This window comes from Camponotus vicinus, unplaced genomic scaffold (genome assembly GCF_025532165.1).
Source record: "Camponotus vicinus isolate PSW18456_S1 unplaced genomic scaffold, iyCamVici1.0 SCAF_11, whole genome shotgun sequence".
NCBI lineage: Eukaryota > Metazoa > Arthropoda > Insecta > Hymenoptera > Formicidae > Camponotus > Camponotus vicinus.
In genome coordinates this window covers 4303562-4322851 of record NW_028141947.1, presented here as the reverse complement: position 1 = coordinate 4322851, position 19290 = coordinate 4303562, and the positions used below count along the sequence as shown (strand labels likewise).

At 30.9% G+C, this 19290-nt stretch overlaps 1 protein-coding gene and 1 pseudogene across 1 annotated transcript in view; both read left to right on the top strand.

Annotated features, from left to right (window-relative positions):
* The window catches only part of LOC145961409 (aminopeptidase N-like), a 31165-nt gene extending 14582 nt beyond the window's left edge, over positions 1 to 16583 (top strand). The window contains exons 8-12 of the mRNA XM_083081564.1: positions 94 to 284; positions 504 to 842; positions 929 to 998; positions 1120 to 1224; positions 16443 to 16583. Of these exons, the coding sequence (XP_082937690.1) occupies positions 94 to 284; positions 504 to 842; positions 929 to 998; positions 1120 to 1224; positions 16443 to 16466 (729 nt within the window). The 3' untranslated portion in view covers positions 16467 to 16583. The remainder of the gene's footprint in view (positions 1 to 93; positions 285 to 503; positions 843 to 928; positions 999 to 1119; positions 1225 to 16442) is intronic.
* LOC145961701 (uncharacterized) lies at positions 8502 to 9430 on the top strand (annotated as a pseudogene).
* Positions 16584 to 19290: the final 2707 nt, after the last annotated feature.

Sequence of the window (19290 nt, the reverse complement as noted above, 5' to 3'; positions counted from 1 at the left end):
AGAATCGGAAAATATAAAATTTATATCAAGTAACAATATAAATACATATAAATATATATGTATATATATATATATATATATTTATATATTTAGGAGAAAATGCGAAACTTACTATACAATTTGCTTAATAAACTTGAATACGATGAAGTTTCTAATGAACACGATCTTACAAAGAGATTAAGAATGGAGGCTGCGAAATGGGCATGTAATCTTGATGGTCGCATATGCATAGAAAATGCCCAACATAATTTAAATCGACATATCGCAGATCCCGAAAATAACACGTAATTTTTCTTATATATTCTCGGTTATTTTAATTTGATTGTTTTGTAGATACATGTGCAATGTTTATTAAATTATTTATATATCAAAATTATATATCAAAATTTAAATTTATTATGTTATGTTATGCAATTATAATTTGTTAAATTATTTAATCAAAATATAAGATTAATATGTGCAAAACTTTTATATTAGAATTTGTTTTTTGTTAAATCTCGTAGGCTTTTGCCATGGTGGAAAGAATGGACATACTGCCAAGGTTTAAAAGTATTGTACTATTCTCTTAGCGATGAAGATTCTCCTTGGTGGGGAGTATATCGTCTGGGAAAAGAAAAATTTAAACCTAAACTTTTAAAATTTCTCTCTTGCCCTGAGAATTCACAATTTATTAAAGACTATCTAAATCTAATAAAAAATGATAGTACAACATCGATTATGTTTTTAAAAGATTTTTCCGATAAAGATTATATTAATTATTTTCTTTTTACAATTGCGAAGCATGCAAGGGATCCTGTAATACTCAATTTCATATTACATAATCTTGAGCATATAAAACCTAAGTAACACAGTTTTCTCTCCGTAAATATGTATCTATCATTCAACAATTTATTTGTGTATCAATACATTTACTGTTTTACTGTTACAGACAAGTCAGCAAGTATACAACGTTTATTATTATTATTAATCATGTGTATTCCACAAATCAACTCGAAAAGGTAAAAATTGCATGTGCTTATGTACATATATATATATATATATATATGTGTGTGTAAAATAAATAACCATGATACGACATCAAATATTGCTGTTTAATATCATCAAAATAATCTGCTTTAGATAAACGACTTCCTAACAGATAAATTTCTTAATGTAACGCAAGTTGAATTAAATGAATGTAAGAAGTTATGGTTTTTTGTGAAAGAAAGTAATATGAAAGTAAAGGTAAATTTTATGAATATCATTATTCTAATATTTCATTTATTAATCATTGATTTTTTTTCATGTAGAATATATTAATGTCACAGTATCACAAAGTAACAAGCAAAAATTAATGTTATTTAATTTTTTTTATAAAATAAGCATATTATTATTTCTAATTTCCGATAATATATTATTTTGGAAATATGTATTTTTAATGAATGAGAAAGTGGGAGAGAGTGAGCGAGCAAGCGAAAGCAAAAGAGAAAGATAATTTCTTTACTTGGAAATTTTAGTGAAAATCGATTTATATAAATTTTAAAAAGAGAATTTACAAGCTTCAGATTTAAATCTTAGTTAGTCTAGATGTTCAGCTCTTAGTTAAATAAATTTAAATGTTTTTCAATATGATTGAGAAAGTATTACGTAATGTGATTCGCATACTTTAATATTACACGAGCCATTTGTTTACTAAAATAAAAATTTAATAAAGATGGATAAGTTAAGAAGAATTAATGCACTTGCTAGATATAACAGTTATAATATTATAATATTATAATGATATTATCTCTGTGACAGCTGCAACTCATATAAATTTCTAATTTTATTTTTAAAATCTTTAATTTTTAAAATCTTTAATTCTAAATTTTGATTTTTATTTGTTGAAAGTTACTTGCAAAGTATTATTTATAAGCAGTGTTTTCTCCGTTATCTGGATAAAATTATCTAGATTTTCACTTAGATGCAATTATTGTTTATTTTATCTTTTATCTATATAATTCATGTTTGTGGTATCTTTATCTGTATTTCAGATATAAGAAAAGTGATATCTTTTATTAAAACACATAAGATAATGTAATCAGTGTGCACTGAGTACAATTTCTTCAAACTAGCAATTTACCGGCCGGCTACTCTAATCGGTCAATTTCAACATTTCAATCGTAATCGAGCCCGCAACCTATAGTGTAATACGGATTTAAAAGCGTTCCACTTAATGATCGCGGAACTTGTAAACATAATGTGTCTTTGTTTAACTTTTAGCGAACAACAAGGAGAAGATGATTTTGCGAGCGTTGCGATTATTAAGTGGAACGTAGCCATAATCACATTGGTCGATTGACATTGACATTGTGGACACGGCCTATACTCGTTATTATTGTCAAATGAATACATGCTTATTTTCTGTAATTTTTTGTCTGGAGTGTATTATTTTTATATATCCTAAATTGTCTTAAATATTATCTTAAAAGTATCTAGATAAAATATTTAACTAATACATCTTTTATCTAGATACACTCAAACCGAATTATCTTTATTTTATCTGAGATACATGAGTATATGATTTATCTAATCTGTATCTAAATTATTTTAAGTTATCTAAGCGCAACACTGTTTATAAGCAATCCTTGCAAACAAAAGAGTTGTTAAGTAAAATATAGTGCAACACAATGCACATAATATAATAGAACACATAGTACAATAGAAGAATGATTTTATTCTCATTTCAGCAAATTTGTAATTTCCATAATTATTATTTATTTCTATTATGTTTAAGATTATTAATATTATTGTATGTATTATATATATGTATTAAATGTATTAATATTATATATACAGGGTATGTCGTTTTAAGAGATGCAGCTGAATATCTCTTAAAGTAAAAGAGATTGGGAAAAATGTTTCAGACAATAGTTGTATGGTTTCGAGGGGGACATAAGACGGTGCCATTAGTGTGACCTTGAAGAGTCAGCTGAAGGTCACGTAGAGGTCACCTCCAACTTTGTAAATGGGACACCCTATATGCTGTTGCATATTCTTGTAGCTCATCTTGAGAGCTTTCCAAAACACTATAATTAAGTTAGTTCTCATTAAGTACTTTCCGAGTTATGAGGCTTGAAATAATTTCTTAATTTTACATAAACTGTAAAATATCTTGTAAAATATTCATTTTTCGATTATCTTACCTTAATACTTTTAAGTACAAAATAATGAGAGGAATCAATTGGTGTAAAGAAAACACATAGTTCTTTCGAAGAAAAAATATGTAATTTGCAATTAACAATTACATATCGGAAAGTACCTAATGAAAACTAACTTAGTTATAATGTTTTGGAAAGCTCTCGAGATAATCTACAAGAATATGCAAAAGCATATAGTGTGTCCCATTTACAAAGTTGAAGGTGACCTTCACGTGACCTTCAGCTATCTCTTCAAGGTCAAACTAATGGCACCGTCTTATGTCCCCCTCGAAACCATACAACTATTGTCTGAAACATTTTTCCCAATCTCTTTTACTTGAAGAGATATTCAGCTGCATCACTTAAAATGACACACCCTGTATATACACATACACGAGATAATATTTAATATAATATTTATTAATAATTATTGGCTATTCACACTAATACTTAATACCGATATAATCTGTTTTAGACAAGCAAATTAACAGAATTAGCAGAAAATTTCAGATGTATGCAGCAATATATTTCAAATATTGAATGCAAGATACAAATGCGCTTTTTCGAAATCAAAAGTCAACAGAATTACTTTCAAAATTTTGTCAAATATCAACAATAACCGTTTAATAAAAGTAACAATTGTGACGCGAATACATCTATATATATTTTTTACAAATAGCTTTTTACAATGTTTATAGTTTTCGATTTATTATTTATGCTTAATAATATATAATTAAATACACGTGCATTAACAACGATTCATTTTAGCCTGCAATTCACTGATGTTTTTATTTCCTTATTAACATGAAGTAAAGCATAGTGTAAATTATATTCATAATAATAATATATAAATAATCATAATTAAATTATGTTATATTATTATTAAATATATAATTAAATTAAGTGTAAATTATGTTCATAATTTTAATATATAAATAATTATAATTAAATTATGTTATATTATACAATTAATTTTAATTATATTAAATGAGAAAGTATCTGCAATATATTTAACATTATATTATTAATGTACTAAAAACGTATTATCTAATTTAAATTGTATTCTGATTTATTTTTTAAATTGTATTTGATTTGTTCTATATTTGTAACTTTATTTGTTAATATTTATTAATTATATTATCTTGAATCAAATTTTTATTATAGGTATAATATAGATATAATAATGCATATTAATATTTAAATAACATCTAAAATTAAAAATTTATAAAACATATTACAATTCTTTAATATTTATAAATATAATAATAACTTTATATATACATATATACATATATATATATATATATATATATATATATATATAATAAATTGTTGTTATAAATTTAATATGTATTATTAATATTTTAAATATATATTATTAATTGTTTGAAACACATGATCTTTGTAAATTTTATATAATTTTTGATTTTTATAATAAACCACATGGCACAATTTTCTCATACATCTACATGTCTATTTCTCTATACGTCTTACATATTTAAAGAAATGTAACATACACCCGCGCGCATTCGTGCAAATATTTACACACGCACGCACTAATGCACACAAATTAATTTGCACCTACTATATAAGCAAATAGCGACATTTTTAATTAAAAAATAAATTATATAATCATGTACCACTTTCTTCCATAATTTATGACAATATTAATTATAGCGATAAAAATTATCAAATTTAATTCACTTGATGTCATATAAAAGTCACAGCTTTCTATTAGAGTGATATACGATATGTACATATATTCGTGAACCGCTAGTAATGTATGTGGTTATATAGTATCCGATTTCAATCTGAGTTCAAATTACGGATGTTTGTTTAAACAACGGCGTTAATTATAAATTTATTTAATAAGTTTCTGTTTTCTGAAGCATCATAAAATATGAATAATTTACGATATTTAAATTATTTATCAAAGAATATTATGTGTTTGTTTAGTTCTCCTCGGTTTAAGTTTAGTTCTATGTCATATATCATATAGTAGTGTCATTTATAATTGAACTTACAAGGAAAGGCACGGAAGTGTCCCCCTCCGATTTTGATGAACTTTTAATGTGTTATTTTCTAGACAAAAATAAGGAACACGTATTTTTTTATACGTGCCCATACGCGTGTCTAGGGGGTAAAACACCCCTTTGAAAAAAATCGATTTTTTACTTTCGAAATGAATATTTCAGAAACTATAAGAGATAGAAAAAAATTTTCAAATTAAAAGTTAAATGGCTTCAAGAGTACTTTACAATAGCAACAAAAAAAATTTTAATTTTTTTAATTTTTCAAAATACCCCCACCACTAAATATATATTTTTCTAATTTTGAAATTTCTTTATTACCAAGTGAAAGGTTATTTTTTTACATATCCAACTATATATGATTGTTATGTTTCGAAAAGTCATTTTTCAGAATTAATTATAAACCTCTCTGTAATACGCAATTCGTGTCCGTCCATGCGCTCGATTTTTCGCGCAACACATCTTGTTTTTCTGTAATAAAAGATAACTAACACGGATACATTTATCTATGTAATTATGTTTTTTTCGCGTGCATAGCTAGAATAACATTGATATAACAAATCAAATTTATATTTAATATGTTATAAGATATTAAAGCGTTAAATATAAATAAGCTCAAAATGTATGCATGAAATGACGCACGAGACTCTAAACTTGTTTAATTTAAGATGGCACAAGATGAAATAATAATAATAATAATAATAATAATAATAATAATAATAATAATAATAATAATAACACTTATGTAATTAATATTATAAAAGAAGTAATATACACATGAAAATTTTGTAATTGTAACATACAATTTTATAAAGATCATCAATAAGAGAGGAGGAGAAAGCATAAGATAAAAGAAGATGTAAACATATAATATCCATTTATTAAATCATATACAGGGTATCCCATTTTAACTTTCACACTCGAATATCTCGAAACCATGGCGATTTCGGTGAAAATGTTTTAAACAAAAGTTGTATGGTTTTAAGGGGGCCATAAGATGGTGTCATTAGTTTTACCTTGAAAAGTCGTTTGAAGGTCACGTTAAGGTCACCTCCAACTTTCTAAATGGGATACCCTATATACTTTTGCATATTCTTGTAGCTTGCCTCGAGAACTTTCCAAAACACTATAATTAAATATTTTTTCATTAAGTACTTGTCGAGTTATGAGGCTTGAAATAATTTCTTAATTTTACATAAACATTTACATAAAATATTCATTTTTTCGATTATCTCACCTTAATACTTTTATGTACAAAATAATGAGAGTAATCAATCGGTGTAAAGAAAACATACAGTTGTTTTTAAGAAAAAATGTGGAATTTGCAATTAACAATTCCATATTTTTTCTTAAAAACAACTGTATGTTCTCTTTACACCAATTGATTACTCTCATTATTTTGTACATAAAAGTATTAAGGTAAGATAATCGAAAAATGAATATTTTATAAGATATCTTATGGTTTATGTAAAATTAAGAAATTATTTCAAGCCTCATAACTCGGAAAGCACTTAATGAAATCTAACTTAATTATAGTGTTTTGGAAAGCTCTCGAGGCAAGCTACAAGAATATGTAAAAGTATATAGGATGTCCCATTTAAAAAGTTGGAGGTGACCTTCACGTGACCTTCAAACGACTTTTCAAGGTAAAACCAATGACACCATCTTATGGCCCCCTTAAAACCATACAACTTTTGTTTAAAACATTTTCACCGAAACCGCCATGATTTCGGGATATTCGAGTGTGAAAGTTAAAATGGAACATCCTGTATATCATACATATGGTGTAAGAAAACGTTATGTTTAAAACATTTTTTTCATCCACCATCTTTGTAACAATTTTAAACCATAATTTTATTTATGTACATAATTATATCAAATGCATTTACACATTTATATTGTGCAATTGAATTATACAATTATGTTATAAAATTTCTTATTTGTCTATTTAATAAACAGCATTATATATTTATATATGATTTAATAAATGGATATATATTTACACCTTCTTTTATCTTATCCTTTCTCCTCCTCTCTTATTGATGATCTTTATAAAATTGTATGTTACAATTACAAAATTTTCATATATATTACTTCTTTTATAATATTATTTACATAAGTGTTATTATTATTATTATTATTATTATTATTATTATTATTATTATTATTATTATTATTATTTCATCTTGTGCCATCTTAAATTAAACAAGTTTAGAGTCTCGTGCGTCATTTCATGCATACATTTTGAGCTTATTTATATTTAACGTTTTGATGTTATTCTAATGTTTATCAATGTTATTCTATCTATGCACGCGAAAAAAACATAATTATATAGATAAATGTATCCGTGTTAGTTATCCTTTATGATGGAAAAACAGGATGTATTACGCGAAAAATCGAGCGCATAGACGGACACGAATAGCGTATTACAGAGAGGTTTATAATTAATTCTGGAAAATAACTTTTCGAAACATAACTTAATCATATATGGTTGGATTCGCAAGAAAATAACCTTTCACTTGGTGATAATGAAATTTCACAATTAAAAAAAAATATATTTAGTGGTGGGGGTATTTTGAAAAATTAAAAAGCTAAACATTTTTTTTGTTATTATTGTAAAGTACTCTTGAAGCCATTTAACTTTTAATTTGAAAATTTTTTTCTATCTCTTATAGTTTCTGAAATATTCATCTCGAAAGGAAAAAACAGATTTTTTTCAAAGAGGTGTTTTACCCCCTAGACACGCGTATGGGCACGTATAAAAGAATACGTGTCCCTTATTTTTGTCTAGGAAACAACATATTAAAAGCTCATCAAAATCGGAGGGGGACACTTCCGTGCCTTTCCTTGTTAGATCAAAATTAAAGATAAAAAGTGATGATTTAAGTGATAGATTGTTAGCACGTACTGTTGTACTAAAATTGTCCTGGCAAGAATAGTAGAAAGTGTGCCCGAGCACTTGAATATTTTTGATTAAGTAAATAGATAGACCACCCGAGCACTTGAGATAGATATAAACAGATAAGTGCTCGGGCGTTTTCGGTCCGCGATGTCAAGAGGCAGTGAGAATCTCGGCGTCGTTGCGAGAGCACGAGGAGTTGCAGAAGGATCGCGCGAGTAGAAAGATCGACCCCTTGTATACACGCAGTGTTAATAAAGTATTATATCCTTTTAAGCTCAGAGAAGTGGCTCAGCTCATTTACGATCCCGATATTCGCGATTACGTTCATAACAACTGGCGACCGTGACAGGACAATTTGTTCGCGAAATCGGGAATTAGAATTTGAATCTTAGTTGTGTCGACGCCGTGAAGATGGATGCCCTAAAGAAACGAAGAAAGGCGCTTCGTATAGCCTTTACAAAGGCTCTCACTGCGTTCTCAACAAGATTAGAGAGCGACTGCTCAAGAGAAGAAAAGATAGTGGCGTTTCAATTCCTTGAAACGAAAATGACTGAGCTGGATGCAGTACATTCTGCATATAACGAAACACTGTTCGAATCAGAGGCGGACGAGACTGATATCAACAGAGAGTTAGAATCGGGCGATGTATACAAAATTCAGTATCTAACAGCGAAAATGAAAATATCTAAGATAACGCCATCGACGTCGGACAACATATCGAGAATGGTCTCGACGAACACCCTGAAAACGTCGAAGCTTCCTAAATTAAAATTATCAAAATTTGGCGGTAATATTAAAGATTGGCTTCCTCTTTGAAGCCAGTTTAAGAAGATAAGCGAAGATCCTTTAATTAGTGAAGAAAATAAAATGCAATATCTACAACAAGAAATGATACCGGATTCGCGCGCGAACGAGCTCGTGCGAAGTTTCCCGCCTACGGGGGAAAATTATAAAAAAGCAATTTCGAGCCTAAAAAATCGGTTTGGACGAGACAATATCATTGTGGAATTTTACGTGCGCGAACTACTAGGTCTCGTGTTGCAAAACGCAGTAAAGGGAAATAAGAAGTTGTCCCTTACGAGCCTATACGATAAGCTCAAGTGCTACATTCGTTCATTGGCGTGACGACGAACAATTGTGCCGCCATGCTGTACCCGCTCGTCAAGTCGTCTCTCTCAGAAGAGGTCCTTCGAGCATGGCAACACAGTGGACAACGGAAAACGATGGAAACAAACGGACAACGTGAAACAATAGATCGACTCACAAAACTTCTTAGATTCCTGCAGTTGGAAATGGAAAGCCAGGAGCGCATCGACATGGCATTGACAGGCTTCGGTTAATCGACGGAACAAGAGAAAATGAAGAAGCTGAAAGGTAAAACAGAATCGACGGCGGAAGGAGGCAGCTAGTGCTAGTGTGCTTCTCGTGGCAAAGGACCAAAGGAGGCTAGAGTGCATTTTCTGTAAGTTAAATCACGATAGTCTAAACTGCGAATCCGCGCGTAAATTAATATTAAATGAACAAAAGGACATTGTTAAGAAAGAAGGCTGTTGCTTTAATTGTCTAAAACGCGGACATATTTCATAAAAATTTAAAGTTAAAGTAAAATGCGATATGTGATCGAGACAGTACGTTCTATTAATGTGTCCGAGTATAATTCGCAAGGAGAACAATTCCGTAATTAAACCGAGCGTTTCTAAATAAATCGAACGATAACGAAAAGATTGTCGATGATCAGAACCTAGCTTCATTTTGCGAGACGCCGGATGTTTGTTTACAAACTCTTCGAATAAAATTGTGTTCTCAAGCGCGAGAGAAAATTGTAAGTGCGATTTTTGATACGGCGTCACAACGTTCGTATATCCGCACAGATATTGCGAGAGAATTAGGTTACGTTTCGCTTGGTGAATTAAAAGTTTCACATTCGCTGTTCGGCGGAATCAAGTCGGGAAGCAAAATTCACAATATGTTTAAGATACACATTCAGAATTTAGATGAATCGTACGCGTGCAATTTCTCGGCCATGAACCGGGATACTATTTGCGCTCCGATCGCGAGTATTAAGCGAGATGCATGGGTCGATGAATTACAAGCAAAGAATATTAATCTAACGGATATCGGAGGTAAAAGTAATTCTATAGAAGTGCTAATCGGTGCGGATGTAGCCGGTAAATTATTAACTGGTAGGAAATGCGATTTAAAGAATGGATTAACGGCTATCGAGACACGTCTAGGATGGACGGTGTTAGGCAAATTATCCACGAGAAAGAATCCACGAGATCTGACGCGATGGTAATGATAACGACAATGTTCGTGCAGGAGGCCAATCTATGCGATTTGTGGCGTCTAGATGCTATCGGTATCACAGATTCGATCGAGAAAACGGATAAAGCAGCGAGAGACGAACAAACGCGGAAGTTTTTGATAGAGACGGCTAAATTGAACGCGGACGGTCGATATGAAGTTCGATTACCGTGGACGGAAAATCATGAGCTTGTTTCCAGCAATTACGATATAGCGCGCAATAAATTTGAAAGATGTCTGGATAAACTTGCTTCAAAAAATTTATTAGAAGCGTATGATAATGTTTTCAAGGAATGGCTGTCGGAAGGGATTATTGAAAAAGTACCTGACGATGAAATTGACAATTTAGGCCATTATTTACCGCATCGCCCAATGATAAAATTGAATAGTACGACTAAAATAAGACCGGTGTTTGACGCTTCTGCTTCTAAGAGAGGATATCCGTCTTTAAATCAATGCCTCAAAAAGGGCCCTAACTTAATTGAGTTAGTACCTTCGTCTTTGAATAGATTTTGAGAAAGAGAGATCGGAGTAGTGTGTGTCTGATATAAAGAAAGCGTTTTTACAGATAATTGTAAACAAGGCGGACCGGAATTATCTCCGTTTCTTTTGGATCGTAGGCGGTAAAAGGATAGTTTCCCGTCATTGTCGAGTAGTATTCGGTCTAGCCTGCAGCCCATTTATATTAGCAGCGATCATTGAGCTCCATTTATCGACGTTCTTAACATTGACGCGAATAAAAAATCAGCGGAAAAATTAAGAGAATCGTTCTATGTCGACAATTATGTCACCAGTGTAGATTCGGAAGAAGAATGAAGAACGTTTATATCAGAATCCACGATGATAATGAAAACGGGCGGTTTCGAACTTCGTGGCTGGGAAAGTTTACATGATTCGAGAGCTAACGAAACAACACTCGTTTTGGGAATTTTATGGAACAAAAACAAAGACACTATTTCGGTCAATCCGTCAGTGTTGAATTTGAATATTTCAAGCGTTATAACGAAAAGAGTAATTTTGTCCGCAACGCACAAAATTTTCGATCCTATCGGCTTTACGTGTTTCATATCGTTGTTGCCTAAATTATTGCTTAAAGAATTATGGACGGAAAAGAAAGATTGGGACACAAAGGTCGCGGATAATCAAGCAAGTAAATTCGTGAACTGGGTAAACGAGTTACCTTTATCGAATCGAATCGACATCCCGCGAAAACTCGGCAGGGATGATTTAACATTACATACGTCGTTTTGCGACGCCAGCGGTTCGGCTTATGCAGCAGCTGTTTTCGCGAGAATGGAATATGAGAGCGCAGTAAACGTTACACTTTTGAGTGCGAGATCTCGCATAGCTCCCGAAAAGCTACAATTCCGCGTCTCGAATTGATGGCGGCCACAATAGCGGTCAGACTTACAACCTCTGTTATTAAGTCTTTAACGCGAAAGAGTTCTAGAACGACGTTTTAGTTAGACCGACTCGACTACAGTGTTGGCGTGGATCAAACGCGACATGCAATGGGAAATGTTTGTTCGGAACAGAATAAAAGAAATACGCGAGTTCAGTAGACAAGAGGAATGGAAATATGTACCCGAGGATTTAAATCTTGCGGATCTTCCGTCGCGTGGTTGAAGTCCCGCTCAGCTAGTACGATCTGAGTGGTGGTTAGGCCCCTCATGGCTTTATAAGCCAGATATAGATTGGCCCAAAGGAAAGGGCGACTTTGTCGAAGAAGAAATAAATAGAGAAATTAAAAAGTCGGCTTTAGTATATACAATTAGCACGGAAACTACTACGTTAAAGTCGATGATTACTTTTTGTCTTATAATAAGCTAATGCGTTTTTTGGCATGGATGCATAGGTTTCTTTTAAATTGGAAAAAAGAGATCGATAAAAGAAAGAAATTAAACGACGATCTTGATATGCACGAATTGCCTAAAAGAGCATATTTATCTGGAAAAGAGCAAAAAAGATTATACTTAATTCTCGTGGAAAAAAAAGCAGCAGAAACTAGATTATTTAAATATCTACAAGACAAATGTTTACGACTGTAAAAGGTAAAGAAAAATTATCTGCCTTTAAGATAATGAAGAATGAATACGATTTATACGTCTTAAAGACTAAGATTTTTAATCGAATCGATGATCTCAATTTTTTATGTCCTATTCTTTTAGATAATAATCATGACATAATTTATATGCTAGTGAAAGAAACTCATGAATCCATGGGCCATGCCGGAACACAGATTATTATCAATTATTTACGGGAAAGATTTTGGATTATTTCTCTTCGAAAAATAATAAGAGCGGTGATAGCCAATTGTATAGTCTGCAAGAGGCAGAAAACGAAACGTATGAAAATCGAAGTTCCTCCTTTATCTCCCCATCGCGTTCGCGACGCAACAATTTTCGAGATAGTTGGGATCGATTTTGCAGGTCCACTATTTTTGCGGGATGGGGGGAAGGGATGGATTTGTATTTTTACCTGTGCCGTGTACCGAGCGGTACATTTCGAGTTAGCATCAACACTATCGATTTAGGGTTTCATAGAATGCTTACGTAGATTTATAGCAAGACGCGGACGACCACGTACCATACCTATATAGCGATAATGGGATTAATTTTACGGGCGCCGCTAACGCATTAAGCAAATTAGACTGGGAAAAAATCGCTAAACACAGTTCGGCACACAGGCATTACAGATCGAATGGTATTTTAATCCGCCAGCAGCACCGTGGTGGGGTGGTTGGTGGGAGAGACTCATAGGAATTCTGAAAACACTATTGCGAAAGATACTAGGAAAAGCGAGTCTTTCATACGCAAGTTTAAACACATTTCTGTGTGATGCAGAAGCAATAATTAATACTCGACCTCTAACGTATATCTCAGAAGATCCCGAGGATCTTAAGCCATTGTCACCGTCGGTATTTCTTCAAGAAAATCGAGAATACGGTGTATCCGACTGCGATATGCTATATCGGGCAAAATTAGAAAAGAAACTCAAACACAGACAGAAAATTATCGAAGACCTTCGAAAAAGATTTCGTACGGAATACTTAGGTCAATTATTATTGAAGGAAGGAAAAAAGAAAGAAACGCGGGAAATAGAAATCGGCAACGTCGTTCTAGTCGGCGACAACACACACAAGCGCATAGATTGGCCCTTAGCACGCGTAGTGAAAATAATTCCGGGCCGCGACGGTCAAGATAGAGTGTTTGTTTTAAAAACCAAGAATGGTTTGTTTAAGAGGCTGGTGTAAAGAATCTATCCGTTAGAAATAAAGCGAGGAAAGTCTGAGACCCTCATCAAAGATTTAGACAGGCGAGCGAGCTCCAAAGAACTTAGCGATAAAATTGATTGTGTTAGAAAGGAGCAATCTGTTTATAAAGAGAAAGACGACGATCTAAAGATTGTAACCACACAAAGTGGACGCGTTAGTAAGAAATCTGATCGTTTTGAAATCAAGCGTTAGTTGTAAGAAGAACATATTTAGCGTTTTGCTTTGTATAATTTCCTGAGTTCATTTTTTCTGTATTGAGCTATTTCGATATATGTACAATCTTAGACTAAGCTTTTACGATAAGTTATAGATATTCGTTCCCACGAAAAGGGGGAGGATGTCCTGGCAAGGATAGTAGAAAATGTGCCCGAGCACTTGAAATATTTTTCTAGAAATAAACAGCCGAGCACTTGAGTTAGAGATAGAACAGATAGGTCGCCCGGGCATTTTCGGTCCGGGATGTAAAAAGACAGTGAGAATCTCGGCGTCGTTGCGAGAGCACGAAGAGTTGCGAAAGGATCGCGCGAGTAGGAAGATCGACCCCTTGTATACACGCAGTGTTAATAAAGTATTATATCCTTTTAAGCTTAGAGAAGTGGCTCAGCTCATTTACGATCCCGATATTCGCGATTACGTTCATAACGATAGTCAAACGCATACGCCTCGATTTTCTTCCTTTTCAGTTAATTGTTGTAGAACGATCATGCCGGTTGCACATGCAGAAGTGAAATTAGTGTATTTGCATTATTCACCTAAATATTTCTTGTTTTAGTTTTTTTGTATCTATGCCTAATTAAAGTGTATATTAAAGTGTATATATTGATGTAATTATTTGCCGGTGCATTCTTCTAAAATGTATTCATAAGTTTTTATAGTTGATTTGGCTGAGTCTTGCATTATATTTAGGTTATAATGCTTTTATTCTAAAAAATATGTTTGAGGGCACAAGTAACACAATACTCTGTGGACGAAAGTAACATGTTTCAATGCTTAGAGTGTAAGGGGGCTGGTCCCATAATAACTGTACCAAAGGCGATTCTTGTTATTCACGTATGCCATAATTGTGATTCGGAATAAATACCAATCTCTTTTGTATAAGTTATTATACAATTTTTACACTATTATTTAGAATTAAACTGTTATTTAGACTTAAAAAAGTACAAAACTAGTGTAATATTAAGTATAATTATTTTATGATATTACTTATAATTACTTTGCTTAACAAAGATTATTTCTTTTAAGTTTTTCAAAGATGATAAAAATAAATATTTATTTTATTTTTTATTTTAATATAATATAATACAAATTTATAAAAAAAGATATCTTGCTTAATAAAAGATTAATAATAAAAGTTGCCTTAAATTGAAAAAAGTCATATTTATTTTATTTTTCCGAAAATAAGAACTGGTACTTTTATCCCCAGACTATGTTACTTTCGTCCCCGATCCCCCGGATAAAAGTAACAATCAACATACTTGCGAAAAACTATAGCTCTTTAAATATCTATCATTTGAGATTGAAACATAGATATAATAATAGAACAATAAATGGAGTTTTTTAACATATAATGAAAAGTTCTGGACGATTGCGATTATTGACGATGACCACTTGAAGGTGTTAGTTGAAACAAAGTCACGCACATTGATTCGAGAACTAGCGGAAAAACTTGGCGTAAGCAAGTAGTCAAGTCAGCTGTTTCTGATTACCTGGAACGAATTGGAAAAACAAAAAGGCTCGACAAATGGATGCCGCATCAATTGAGCGAAAATCAAAAGAATCGTCACTTTGAAGTGTGTTCTGCATTGATTTTGCGCAAACAAAATAATCCGTTTCTTGATCGCATTGTAACGTTTGATGAAAAATGGATTTTGTACGATAATCGTCGACGTTTTGCACAATTGTTTGACCATGATGAAGCGCCAAAACACTCTCGGAAACCAAATTTGCATTAAAAAAAGATTATGGTGACTATTTGGTAGTCGTCAGCCGAGATAATCCATTACAGCTTTTTAAATTCGGGCGAAATTATCGCGGCAGAGAGGTACTGTCAAGAAATTGGCAAAATGCATCAGGAACTGATACGTTTGCGTTCGGTTGGTCAACAGAAAAGTTCCAATTGTTCTACACGACAATGCTCGACTACACGCCGCACAACCGACGCTGCATTAATCAATTGAGCTATGAAGCTCTATGAAACTCTGTCTCACCCATTATATTCGCCGGTTTTCTCACCAACTGACTATCACTTCTTTAAACATTTTGACAATTTCTTGCTGGGGAAAACCTTTAACAATAAAGCTACTGTCAAAAACACCTTTGAAGAGTTTGTCGCTTCTAGAAATCTAAATTTTATGCTACAGGAATAAATAAATATTGTTTCTCGTTGGCAAAAATATTTAAATTTCAATGGTTCTCTTTTCGATTAATAAAGTTCACTTGACATATTAATAAGTTTCACTTTTAAAATATGCGTATTAGAACTTGAAGGTTAAAAACCACAATAACTTTCTGGACAACTTATATCTTCAATGTACATCAACTTATACGAAAAATAATATTAAAATATATATATTTTATAATCATAAAATTGAAAACTACAAATTAAAATATAAAATTGTAAATTAAATAATTATATTAAGGTATAAGTATAGGCATTAATAAAAATATATTATTAATATGTTAATTTAATAGAATCATTTAATTATAAATTTGGAAATACAATATTCTTTATGTGTTATTATACAACAGAAATAGACATTATTTATAATTTTCAGAGAAGCAGATATTATCTACAATGACAATGTAGATTCTGTTGCGACTAAAATCAAAGTTGCCCGCTTCATGGCCCATAAAATAATATAGGAATGTTCTTATTATGAAAATCCATTTTGGCCGTTACCTCTTTGTTAAATGAAGCTATTGTCGCATTTCTTGGATTATATGTCACCAATCAGGTTATTTTAAGCATTCTTTAGCGCAAAACATGCTCACTAGCAAACAACATGATGGATATATATATATATATATATATATATATATATATATATGTATCATATTATTTGCAAGTGAGCAAGGTTTGCGTTAAACATATATATACAGGGTGTTCCATTTTAACTTTCACACTCGAATATCTTGAAACTATGGCGGTTTCGGTGAAAATGTTTTAAACAAAAGTTGTATGGTTTTAAGGGGCCCATAAGACGGTGTCATTGGTTTTAACTTGAAAAGTCGTTTGAAGGTCACGTGAAGGTCACCTCCAACTTTTTAAACAGGACACTCTATATACTTTTCCATACTCTTGTAGCTTGCCTCAAGAGCTTTCCAAAACACTATAATTAAGCATTTTTTCATTAAATACTTTTCGAGTTATGAGGCTTGAAATAATTTCTTAATTTTACATAAACCATAAAATATCTAGTAAAATATTCATTTTCCAATTATCTTACCTTAATACTTTTATGTACAAAATAATGAGAGGAATCAATTGGTGTAAAGAAAAATCATAGTTTTTAAGAAAAAATATGGAATTGTTAATTGCAAATTACATATTTTTTCTTAAAAACAACTATGTTTTTTCTTTACACTAATTGATTCATCTCATTATTTTGTACATAAAAGTATTAAGGTAAGATAATCGAAAAATGAATATTTTACTAGATATTTTATGGTTTATGTAAAATTAAAAATTGTTTCAAGCCTCATAACTCGAAAAGTACTCAATGAAAAAATACTAGAAAAATATGTAATTTGCAATTAACAATTACATATTTTTTCTTAAAAACAACTATGTTTTTTCTTTACACGAATTGATTCGTCTCATTATTTATTACATAAAAGTATTAAGGTAAGATAATCGAAAAATGAATATTTTACTAGATATTTTATAGATTATAAAATTAAGAAATTATTTCAAGCCTCAACTTGAAAATCACTCAACGCAAAAATACTTTATTATAGCGTTTTGAAAAGCTCTCGAGATAAGCTATAAGACTGAGCAATAAAAAATTGGCATTTCCGTTTAAAAAATTAAAGATGACCTACATGTGACCTTCAAACAATTATCCAAGGTCGAATCAATGGCACCATCTTATGTTCTCCTTCGAGTCAATCAACTTTTGTCTGAAACATTTTTCTCTAAAATCATTGGTTTACGAGATATAGCACTGTAAAGAGAGACACCCTGCGTAGACGAAACTTTCTGCGAGGATCAAGATTAGATGTAGAATGAACTTCGCTTTGTCTTACAAAGTACACTTCGTGGACGCAATGAGTTCCGTCTCCCTCCCCCTTATTCCTTACGGGAGAGTTCTACTTCCAGAACGGATAATGCAAACGTATTCCTTTAAATATAAAATTTTGTTTCGATTACATTATATAGTACAAAGAGTATCTTATTGTAAATTAGTACAATGTAAACTAACCTCATACATAATGCTTTTAATATCATATTATGTACTTTTACCATAATTATTAATTATTATTTACTATAACTATTATCTTATTCATATTCTGATGTAAATTATATAATTATAGTATCCAGTGTATTGCGTATATTACAACACATGATTACTGAAGTGATATTTTGGCAGAGTATCCGTATATATGTAAAGGACAAGTAAGTAATACACTATATTGCTATAATTACTATTTTTATTTAAATTAAATTTATTTTATTTTTATTTAAACACACCGTTTCTTTATACTTTATTATCTTTATTATTATCATTTCCAATATTTTTTACCTTCAATGTCATTAAATATTCAAGATATATTTCATTTTATATATACACTTATCTTTAAAAGTAATCAAGTTTGGCCATTTCTTTTAAATTATAATTTAAACTGTAGCATCAATATTTATATAAAAACTATAAATCATATGATTAATTATGTAATTAATTATATATTTAATTAAATTAAACATAAAATATAATTAACAATTTTAAATTGTGATAATTATATATATATATATATATATATATATATATATATATATATATTTATTTGCTTATAATACCTTTCGTTGTCACATCAATAAATTTTGCATAAATTTTATAACTTTAGCAAGCCAACTTTTAACTATTTTGGTGAAGTTATGAAGAACCTTTCGTCCATTCAAATGTCTACAGACAATTTACTTATAAGACAGCTAATTGAGTCTTCAACAAAACGAAAATATTTTCCTGTATTGAAAATAGTACGAGATTATAATCAGCCTATCGGACGGATAAAAGTAACGATACAACATAGAAATTTACATAAGATAGTGAATAATGACATACCTATGTCGTATATTACGCAGTTGGGTGACTGGATAGTATTTAATAAACAACAAATTGGTAAGTGTGCAATAAATTTATTACATTTTACAGTGTATATCAGACATACACATTGGAGAAAAAGATTTACATTATTAAAAATATTATTTATTATATTATGTATTATATACATTACATTTATTATACATTAAATATACATACATACATACGTACAATTATTAGAAATATTCAATTTTCATGCAAAATGATTTTATACCTAATATAATATACAATTTGCCTTTCCATTTATGTTCACTTTATGATACATTTTTGATCTGTGTTAATGTATAAAAGTATAAGTACA